Here is an 11,539-nt window from a genome sequence, read left to right as displayed (position 1 = left end):
GAGGGTTGTGGTAACTCCATTTTTCTTCTTCAGCCTATAGCTGAACTGTAGCCAAATGCTGATATTCAGGATAATTATGTAACCACAAACCTATTTCACACAATATATATTCACATCAAACTAAGAGTTGACCATTATACAAAAAATGGTCATTTTTTGTTGTTTGCCTTGAAAAGTACCGAATTTTTATAATACCGCTGATGTGAAGCAAATGATTCAGTCAGCAAGTTGATTTATTTCACATATCAAATATGATTCCTTACAGTTCATCATTAAGTTGTCCATGAAACAACTCCCTCATCACACCCATATACTATTATATCACTCTCAAAAATACATACACAAATGAACTGACTCAACTCAGTGGTCATATATTATCAATATTATAATGCACAAAATATAAAACTAGCATCTGTCTCTGACATCAATACATAGTGGCTGCAATATCACTCCTCTTGCACAAGATTTTCATGAGTATGTTTATATACACATAGTAGGTACTATGCAGTGCATAGTCTTTAAATTCCTCCTGTCCTGATATTGCATAATAAATATCATTAAACTTTTAAGACTCTTTTAAGACTCGTTATGGTTTAGACATGTGTGCTGGCAAAGAAAAGACAAGTTCAAAGAAAGAAAATAAATGTTGAAAAGCATGTGCAGGTGTGTGAGAGCATGAAATGATGAAAGAGACAAACAGTCAAGAGTGTGAAATGTGACCTCTTTAAAAAGGTCTTCTCTGCATCTGTGAATGTGCACGTCAGCAAATGTGATTTTCATGTAATTAACAGAAGAATTCGCCTCATAGACCCTGAGTTGGCCCACCTAACCTGTATCCTGCCAAACAGCTCCATCTGTCATTAACAATGTACTTTTAGACATAAACGGGCCAAACCCATTGAAGATTTGGCTCCTATAGTATCTGTCAATCACGCACAACTGCTTTATTAAAATATTTTACACAGGAAAGGGTTGAGTCCTGCTACTTCCAGGAAACTCTGCCAAGATAACAACTGTGTAATAAAGTCATGGTTGGTAAGTCATGTTCTTCAGTTTTGATGTTGTAATTATGACCTCTTGACCTCCTCGTGGAGTTAAATATAAACCTCTTAGCATGTGTTGAATTCCTCTTTTCACTCCTATTGTATGAAGGAAAACAAAAAAAAACAGTCCAAGAGTGGCAGCTTAAAATTCTGTAAGAAAAGTCCTTTGTTTTAACCAGTTTAAGATGAAAACTTGACAACTAACATAATGTCTTATGCTTCATTGTCTAAAAAGGACCTGGTGTTGTGTTATCTTCATCCATTTTCCACATTAGACACTGTCTCTTACCAGTTGTCAGGGTAAAGGTCACTGGTTATACTGTGGCCCATTGGCGTGTAGAGTGGCAGTACATGAAAGTGGAAAATATTAAACTGTATTTCAGATAGGAGAGAGCTGATTTGAGTGCTTCAGCATCAGTTCTGTTTTAAAGAAATAGCCCACTTTACAGTTCATCCACTGGACTCAATACTCTGTTTTTTAAGATGTACTGTGAGGAAAGCTCTGACCTGTTTGGTTTCTGTTTATTTTTCATAGGAAACCCCTGAGAGTTAGAAGTCTAACTCATCTGCCTTCAGCAATGTCGCCTGTTTCACACTACCACAGCCATCAGAAAGCTATGACGCAAACGTCTCCCACTTTGTACTTCACACTTCTTCATTAATCAGCGTGCCATCGGGCTCAGTTCAGGTCGGTTCAGCCTAACACTGCTTCGAGGAGCAGTGACAGCCCTCAGATTATCTGTACAAATTTCATTTGTCCTCTCTTCTCGTCTCCACCATCCACTGCCTCCAACACCTTGTCTCTGCTTTGCTTTTTTTTTTTTGCTCCTCTGCTTTGGTTGCTTCTCTTGCTGCTTTCCTCATTCACATCTTTTGTTCTCACTGAGCTCTCTCTCAGTGTTGCAAGAGGAAGTTGGTTGCCATGTTGATGTCGTTGTTTGAAGCTCTGAGAGCCTCGAGGGCATCGATCCTGGAAAAGCCCATTTCTACTAACATTGCAACCTGCAGGAAAAAAAAAAAAACATCAACTGATTCAGTTTAGAGGGCAGCTGCAGACAAATAATCACCTGGAAATATTTCATGAGGGTGCCTACGCATTAAAAGCATTCAGTCCTGTAAGTAAGGCGTAGGTGGGCCAGAAAATCAAAAGTTAGTAGTCTGTCTGTCTATGAAGATTTTAAGACATCCAGGTGATAAGATATGCAAAAGAATATCTAGAAATTACTACCAGAGAAAACAAGACCAGGGGAACCCAGAATAAAGGCACACATGTGTAAACACACAGAAACACACCTGCTCCTCTGCAACTGGAGAGTTGTCCAATAGCGGTGGCTGTGTGGAGGGCTGCGTCTGAGCCTGTGGGCGAGGCTGCACTGGATGACGGTTCTGTCCTCTGTGTCTCAGGGAGGGGAATAACCGGGTCCACTGTAACAACCCAGCCTGCACAAAGACGCGTACACACACACACACACGGAGGAAGAATCAAGTAGATTTCCACATATGGTTGTGTAAATGCATGCATGTATATGTGCGTGTGCTTTTTTTAAAGAAAGAAAGTGTGTATGTTTTCTGAAGGTGAGTAACAGGTAACTAGCAGGTTTAATTAATTTCAAACATTGTGTGCATGTCAGTCAACGTATCGGTGTGGCAATAAGAGTGTGTCCCTCTACCTGTGGTTGTTGTCTGGTGTTCCTCCTGGCCTCGTTATATTGTGCCAGCAGCAGTTGTTGGTCGAGCATGTCCATCCTTTGTTGCCTCTGGATGTCCAGCGTGGCTCCCATCCCCAGCGGTGTTTCACTGGTTGGTTGGGAGCCTTGACGACCAGAGATGTCAATAACACATTAATCAATAACAGACTGACTTGGAGTGACAAAGAAAGAAAAAACCAAAAAAAAAAAAAAACTTTCCTCCGGAGTTGGTAACAGTTTTCAAGATGTGCATCTGTTGCTTATGAACAGAATAAATATTTTAGATGTCCTGTGCTTCACATCAATTTCCTATCTTTTGAACATAGCGGTAACTACACTAGATTGCTATTATCATGCTTCAGTTACAGGACAAAATGTGGAAAGCCACATTGTTTGGTACTGACTATTTTCAGGCAGATAAACACTGTTTCACAGTTGAAAGGCTTTAAATGACCATGCAGGACATTACAGAGTGGAGAGGAAGAGCTAGTCATGGCAGTATGTTTAATGTAAACAACTTTTCCTCTCTGAATTTTTCTGAAAGAAATACTTCAAATCACTAAAAGAAAGGAAACATGAGTATTGCTTTAGCTAGTTAGCATAACTGTAAATATAGCAAATTATACAATTACAACAATTTCATCAGGCAAAATGTGAAAAATGTTGAAAATAAGGCTAACTTCTACCAACACTGAGAGAATCTTTTTAATACAGTTGACAGTTTCAACCTTACCTCCAGGTTTTAAATGCTTGTTATTAAAGATATTATGCTAATGCCATTAATCATTCTGGATCATTGCACTGATCTAATGTCTTAAATGTATATGTTATTATTCCTCAATTAGACAGAGACAGATAATAACTCCATGTCAGGCCCTGCAACACCGATCAATATGCAAAGGATTTGCACAGGATTTGTAGATGTGATTACTAATGGTTGGACTCACTTGAGAAAATGGGCTCCAGAATATATCGTCCAATACGAGACACCCAGGCAGGCACAAAGAGGAGCTTCTGCAACCGGAGAACATCAGAGTGGTACAGTCCACCTGAGATCTGAAAGGCAAATTAATGAAAAAAAACAATGGGTGTATATACTGTATATATATAGTATTGAAGTCACAAGCCATAAATCACATTAAAACCTTCATTAAGCAACACTGCAATGTGCCCAGTAGTGGTTGTAAATGACCTCATGCAGTACCAGTAAACTTCTTCAATACAAGGTAAACAAAGACAGGAAGTTGACTACTCACCAGTCCGCTGAGTGCAAGGAGCCACATGAAGGGGCTGGAAGTCAATAGCTGTACCACAGAAGGAAGAGAGAAGAAGACAGAAACCATTAGGATCAGAATAGTTGGAAGGCAGGTATTCTAAAAAATTCTCAAGGGGAGTAAAAGAGAAAGCAAAACAGATACATACATACATGCCCACACTAGCAAAGTATGGACTTACCTGTAAGCCAACAATGTAGACCAGAGACTTGTTGGTGATGTGGATCTGGCCCAGGACTTGGGTGACTGGCATCGTTGGGATTGACAGGTAGAAAGGCACAAACAAAGAGAAGACTGGAGCGAGCCTGCAAGAGGAACAAGTCAAGAGAATGTGGATGAAAGAAAAAAAAGGGATTGAATGAATTTAAACAAAAACATGAAAATTTCAATGATAACAATAAAATTTCAGGTAATCCAAAGAAAGAAAGACAATGCTGGGTTTGGGGTGTTGAGCTTTTGGTACTAGTCACTTATCATTTTATTAAGTCTGTCAAGCTGTTTTTACTTCCCTCTTTTTGTACTGCTGTCACAGTCCACCATCATCTTAATGCTGTACACCCACATATACGTAATACCCAATATGAATACTGGCCAAGACTAACAAAATGACATGTGGAGGTGGAAAATACAGGTTTGTACCAGTGACATTGTAAACCCAACTAAATACCAGACTATTCATATTTTGAATTACAGGATCCTCAGTAGCTATTAAAGTGACCAAAAAGCTATTTCCTTTTAAGAGATACAGTACATGCATTAGCAAAGCTCAGCATAAACTGTAGCTACTAAGGTGACCGTGCTACTCACAGTCCTGCAGGCAGCTCCTCCACCTCATAGTCAAACAGAAACTGGAAAGCCTGAGCCAGCAGGAAGTCCATCAGCGCAGAGAGAAACCAGGTGCCCAATAAAAAGGACTGGAATAAAGATATACACCATTTATGATGGTTAGAAAAAGGCAAATATAAATAACAAAAGCTTTCTCTGTGGCTTTAAAGTGTAGCTACATTTTCAGGAACATAATGTCAGTGTCAAATGTTGATTACACGGCAAGTTACCACCAGATAAGGAAGTTCTGTGTCCTCTGCTCTAAAAGATGAAGTCGACACATGTGAACCTCATATTGTTTCTAAAGCTGAATTAATGATTATTGTCATCATTAATTAATCTGCCAATTACTTTCTGGATTAATCCACTTGATTATGTCAGATAATTGTAAAAAAAAAAAAAGCCTGCTATAATCCCCCACAACCCAATGATGTATTTAAATACCTAATTTTGACCGATTAACAGTCAAAATTTCAGATATTCAGTTTACTATCATGTACAACACAGAAAAGCTTGAAATCTTTACAGTAGACAAGCTACAACCAGCAAAGATTGACTGAAATGATTATTTGAAGATCAAAATAGTTGACAATTAATTTTCTGTTCGACTAATTGATGAATCGACTAATCGCTGCAGCTTTCATAGATTCTGATTGATGATTCTGATTGAAGATAATCTAGAATCAAAAGTATCTTAACATTGTGCTTCTGTTTATAAAAGTAACTGAACACGAGATAACCCGGTGTCTTCAATGTGTGACACAGTGTGAAAACTGCAATTTAAAACATTAAATCCACTCATTCCTTTTGTTCAGCTAAGGATATCTGCCAGACTACTAAATCCACTATATCTATCTATGGATATATCAATATACGTATCTATCTGCTTTATCAATCCACATATCTGTACATCGATCCATGATTTGGTACTTACAGCAAACTTCCTGGTGCCAAACCTCCTCTCAAAGATTCTGAAGTTATAGATGAGCAGGCTGCTACAGAACGAGTCCTTCACGTCTAGACAGACCAGCCTCCCACACAACAACCTCCACACCTGCAGCACAAGGGAGAGCACAATTATACACACACACACACCAGTAACACACAGGAAAAGACAGTCCACAGTATGCCTTCTTGTAATAATGGCTTTTCTGACGAACACAGTGTATATGACTTGAATGTCATGCCATATCTCACATATAAAAGCCATGGAGAAGAACTTCATGGCAATACAAAAACATTTTGAACAGTTTGACAAAATTATCTTAACTCAAAAGTCCAGGCTTGATTTTTTCCATCGCATTGTCATCGTCAGCAAGTGGAGTTTGTTTAGTTGTTATAGAGTGTCTCCTCTCTGAAAATCCCACAGGTGGTTGTTTATGGAGCATCATAACCCCTGTCTTTATTCAAGGATCATGAGATGCAGGGTGAAAGCTCCAGAAAAATATAGTACATGGACCTTGAGTTAAGATTAATTTGTAATTATAGCTGCAACAATTAGTCGATCAATTGATTAGTTGTCAACTATTAAATCAATCGCCAACTATTTTGGTAATCGATTAATCATTTTAAGTCATACTTTTAAAGAAAAAGAGTCAAGATTCCCTGATTCCAACTTCTCAAATGTGAATATTTTCTGGTTTCTTTAGTCCTCTATGACACTAAAGTGAATATCTTGGGTTGTGGACATAAGAAGACATTTGAAGATGTCACCTAGGGCTTTGGGAAGCAGTGATCAACATTTTTCACCATCTTCTGGACAAAACAACTAATTGATTAATCGAGAAAATAATCAGCACATTAAATGATAATGAAAATAATTGTTACTTGTAGCCCTATTTGTAATACTTTTCTACTTTCACATTCGCTTTATAAACAATCTGCTAGTCATTAAGCATGGTGAGGATGGTCTAATCAGTTTTAAAAAAGCTTAAATAATTGCTTGGCTCTAAGCCAACTCTTGTCCTAAATCATGGTTAATGTGCTATTCTCTCGAAAAGAAAAGGTCAAAGTTTGACACAAACACTCACACTGATAGAGACACACATCTGGACATACTCTTTGTTGTTTATAGTCTCTCTCACAAACACAGACAGATGTTGGACACATTACCTGGTGCTGCTGGGTGACAGCCTGCAGACTGTACACGAACAGGTCTTGGTACTGAGGCAGCAGGGTGAGCATCACAGTCAGCCCATTGAGAACCAGCAAGAGGCCTTTTGAGAGAGGAGCCTTGTCTGTGCACAAAACATACACACACAGCAGATTATACGACGACCTTCGCCTCCTACAATGAGCAGCTTTGTTTATGTTAAGGTGTTTGAAATATTAGCCACGAGTTTTGCTGATGGAAGAGAGAGAAAGAGAAAGGGAGAGGCGGGGCAGACACATATCCTGCTCAATAACACGGATTTGACTGAAGATTTAAGAGTGTAAAAACACCAGTTCCACTTATTTCGATTATTTCTGACGCTTAGTCAACAAACTATATGAAAACACCCCAAAACGTAGGTTATTAATTAACTAAACGCAGCTGTGACCGACACATACAGCCCCGAGCAAATGAATGACAGCGCAATGCTAACAGGCTAACGTTGCTACTGCCGTTGAACCTGACAGGTCGATGCGGGGAGAGAGCTGCGACAGCCCGGCTGCGGTTTAACGGCGGATGCGGGATACTTACACAGGCCCCGAGAACCGGTGGTGGTAAACATGGTGTCTTTGAGGAGTCACGGAGTCAAGACGGCGACGGTTAACCCCGAGGCAACGCGAAACTAACACCAAACAACCGAGGTAAAGTTGGAGAGAGGATCCATGCTGTGACCGTTGCGAGAAAGAAACAGGGGATCTCCTACAGGAGCCCAACACGCCCAAAAATCATTATTTCGCCGTCAGCGTAGATTATATAGAAACTGGCCTGTAGAGGGCGCTGCTGCTCTGTGTTGAGGAGCAGAGCATGCCATTAAAGATCCCCTCCAGATATGTTTTAAGATGTACAGAGAAGACTACTTTGAATAATAATTTGTCTTATATAGTTTTTTTCACACAAAAAAGTTATCTCCTCAGACATCTCTTCCTTCTCCCTCGTTAAAAATTCAAGAATATCTGACTATGCAAAAGTATTTCATTGTTTTCCTGCTGGACACAAGATGTCCCCTACTTCACTGTCCATTCTTAGTAGATGTGCACTGGAGGCTTCAAGTTTCCACATCACAGTTGCATACTGGACCAGGATTGTCTTCTAAACTGGTTGCGATGTCCCAAACCCTGCTCATAGGTACAGTGCACTCCTTAAACTCAGATTTAAGGTGAGCACTTTTCCACTTTCAGCAGATGAATATGAAAGCAGCCTTCTTGTATCAAACCCTGCACATACATCATTCTGCACAGTGAAGCTCAACCATCCAAGTGGAGTAACAAGACTATATTATTTTCTATACTATATTTTCGGTTTCAATTCATTTCAAACAAATTTACATTACACCTTAAATCACATAAAATAACCAAAAGTAAATGAAATGTAGTTCTTTCCTCTCGCCGTCATACTTATGATCAGTTAACTCAGTCGCTGTGCAATAACCATGTAACACTATAATACTCACTACAAATTATATATATCTATTTGAATTTAAAATACAAAAAGATGAAGTAACATCTACACACATCATTCACTGCTGTATTTTTGAGCAGGTTGTATATTATGTACATAACCACCTGCTGTATGTATACAAAGTCACTTTCTTACCCATTTAGTATGTATTTCAACACTTCTTGCAGTCTTCACACCTTTGCACTACTTGTATCCTGTTGGCATTTTACAGAAACGGTTTCACCTGTATATAGACATTGTATGTTGTTGCCCACTTGTTGTTTCTATATTTATGTATCTTTTTTTCACCCATTTGTTTGCACATAATAGTGAACTGTTTATGTTTAATTATCTTTTAATCAGCTTGTTGTCCCTGTGTATCTCTCTGAAGATTTTTGTGTGTAAGTACATTGAGAGCCACCAGAAACTGGAGTCAAATTCCTTGTATGCGTAAACATACTTGGCCAGTAATGCCGATTCTGATTCTGAAATAAAAATTACAGAACTGGAAAACAAAATTAGGCCTATTATCGACACTATTATTGTTGTTATTGTTGTTGTTGCTATAAAAGTACTTATCAAGCGAGATGCAGAGGCATTATCACAGCTGCAGACAAATATAAGTGAAAACAGTATACACAGAAAAATGAATAAAACATACATATAAGAAACAGATTAAAAGAAGCCCTAAAAAGAAAAAGAAAATGTTAGTGCAGCAAAACTAGAACCAAGGGAGAGCTGAGGTACGACAGATTATGGTCCCTGTGCACCACACCACAGTGCATCCTCACAGCAGTCAGAGCAGGTTCATCTCCATTTGAATACTTTTTCTGCCTGGTGACCACTAATGCTTACTTAACCCCCTGGGAGAGCATGTTGTGAATCACTGATCTAGCAACTGCAGGACCCCTGCAGCTGGGATTTAGTGTCTTGCTCACAGGCATTTCAGCAGGGTATAGATGCAGTGGTCAGTTGATCCTCAGGATGAAGGGCAGTCTCCCTACCCGTGATGCCAACCTGCTGACAGACAGGGTATTCCCAGGCGCTGAAGCACCAGTCTGATCATGTTTGATCCTAAGCCTGGTCCTCTATGACCATTTTGTAAAATGTGTTTATGGATCGGATATGCATACAACCAGCCGAAAGGGAGTGTTTCATGTCTCAAAGCCATGTGGTCAGCTCTCTGACAGAGTGATAGCAGTGTTAATTATCCATGGGGGCCTTGAGCAGGATGTGTAGCTGCACCAAGTCCAGATTAATGGCTTTTTATTATGGTCCTCTGCCCTCACGCACAGAGTGTCATATCTTGTCAAGGTCCAGACTTCCTTGCAGTCTGTGTCTTACAACACACACTGCCAGTTTTATTCACATCAAACAGTGTGTATACCTTCATGCCTGGCTGTGATTGCTCCTGAGACAATTGATCCAATGCTTATGTTACGTCCAAGTACATCTGAAAAGATATGGCGAGCAGCTGTCTAATAGTGTTGCATTTCCTCATCGTCCACAGATGCAGTAGCGTGTTAGTTCCCATTGGTTAGTTCCCACCCATTAAGTCTATTTGGCTGCCTGTGGTCAGATGTGACTGCAAAGCAGAGCTCAGGAACAGCTTGCTAATTGTGTTTCAGACCTTCTCTGTCACTGATGTAGGAGTAAGGTCTAAAAAGGTTGTTTTGCCCCTGTTCTCAATCAAAGATAATCAGATTAAACAGCGCAGAGATGTGTGTGTGTATATATATATATATATATTTATATATATGTGTGTGCGTGTGTGTGTGCTTACCAATAAAGAGACTCCAGATTTGGAGACAGCCTTGACTCCTGCTGTTTGCTTTGTTCATTAAGAGGAGATGAGCAGATGGTTTGCTGGTCTGTTGTGCAGTGCACACATGCGGGCACACACACAGACACACACACACACGCATGCAAATACACATACACACATGCATGCTCAGTCCTGTCACCTTAGCTTTATCCTCCATTTATCTTTTCCATTACACATCTCTCGGCAGGACAATGCTACTTGGTGAATTGTGAGGGGTGTGTGTGTGTGTATGCGTGTGTGTGTGTGAGAGAGAGAGAGACAGAAAGAGAGAGAGATACAAGGGAGTGTGAAACAGTAGAGCGGCACTGAATGAAGTCACAAACCTTTTTAGTCAAGGCAGCCTCTGAGGTGGTCATCTGAAAAGCTGATGACTCATTCACACATTCATCTGTGAATCATTGCTATTCACTTGTCAGCCACTCTGTATTCAGGAAGAATTGCTTGTAACAGAGGTATTGTTTTAGTCCCACATCACAGCTTATCTGCCTGTGTCCAGGAAATGGCACACCGCACATTTAGACAAGGTTGCATGAGCAAAATCTGGTCCACTGTGAAGAATTTTTTCAGCACAACGAATGGTTTTAGAACAATGTGAAATATAAGACTTAAGACTTTATAAAACTTAATATTGCTTGCAAATGAGCATCCTGAGCTTCTACTGTATGTCCCAGAGAAAACTATCTGCTTAATATATATCTATAAACAACCACAACCCCTCACATAATTTATTACATTCATCCCTCAGCTCTCTGCACCAGTTGAGGAACGCCCGGTGCAGATTTACATGTCTCGAGCCACACTCTCTTTGCTTTCAGTGACCTAGAACTGTCCTGACTTTGGTTTATGATGCTTTCAAATATCTCTTATATGGATGCAGATTACAGATTCAAATTCTTAATTACAGGATGAACAATTGATTTATGTTGCAAGACATATACAGGGCTTCAATCCAGACTGAGTCAGAAAATATTACTTAGTTTAATTAGATAAGATGGTTCCATCTCCTGCGATGTTAATATTTGGCAGGGAAATATTATATAATGGCTACAAATTTTCATACAGCAAAATATCAGTTCTTTTTTTTTTACATAATTCTTCATTAATATCTTGTTTTATCTTTCTACAAATTTACTCATAATGTGCTTTTAACTATCTTTTGACCCTTGTTTAGCTTTTTAGGTCCGTCACACTTCTCTATCCTGCGGGGGGGTGGGGGGGTGAAACGTGATAAAAAACAAGCGCAGCCACAGAGAGATAGTGCAGCGTCAACATGTTTCAGTAAAGGACAGCTTACA

At 39.5% G+C, this 11,539-nt stretch overlaps 1 protein-coding gene across 1 annotated transcript; it reads right to left on the bottom strand.

Annotated features, from left to right (window-relative positions):
• Window positions 1-215: 215 nt before the first annotated feature.
• On the bottom strand, window positions 216-7,700 carry ubac2 (UBA domain containing 2). Its single transcript, XM_044373443.1, has 10 exons — window positions 7,514-7,700; window positions 6,943-7,067; window positions 5,765-5,884; window positions 4,813-4,919; window positions 4,187-4,310; window positions 3,988-4,035; window positions 3,679-3,787; window positions 2,714-2,856; window positions 2,337-2,483; window positions 216-2,045 (listed from the first exon to the last, which is right to left on the bottom strand). Exons 1-10 carry the CDS (start codon window positions 7,542-7,544, stop codon window positions 1,938-1,940), a joined length of 1,062 nt encoding a protein of 353 aa, XP_044229378.1. The 5' UTR covers window positions 7,545-7,700; the 3' UTR covers window positions 216-1,937.
• Between the last annotated feature and the right edge of the window lie 3,839 nt (window positions 7,701-11,539).

This window comes from Thunnus albacares, chromosome 14 (assembly GCF_914725855.1).
Source record: "Thunnus albacares chromosome 14, fThuAlb1.1, whole genome shotgun sequence".
Taxonomy (NCBI): domain Eukaryota; kingdom Metazoa; phylum Chordata; class Actinopteri; order Scombriformes; family Scombridae; genus Thunnus; species Thunnus albacares.
The sequence above is the reverse complement of the archived record's forward strand: the minus strand, read 5'-3'. Positions and strand labels throughout refer to the sequence as shown.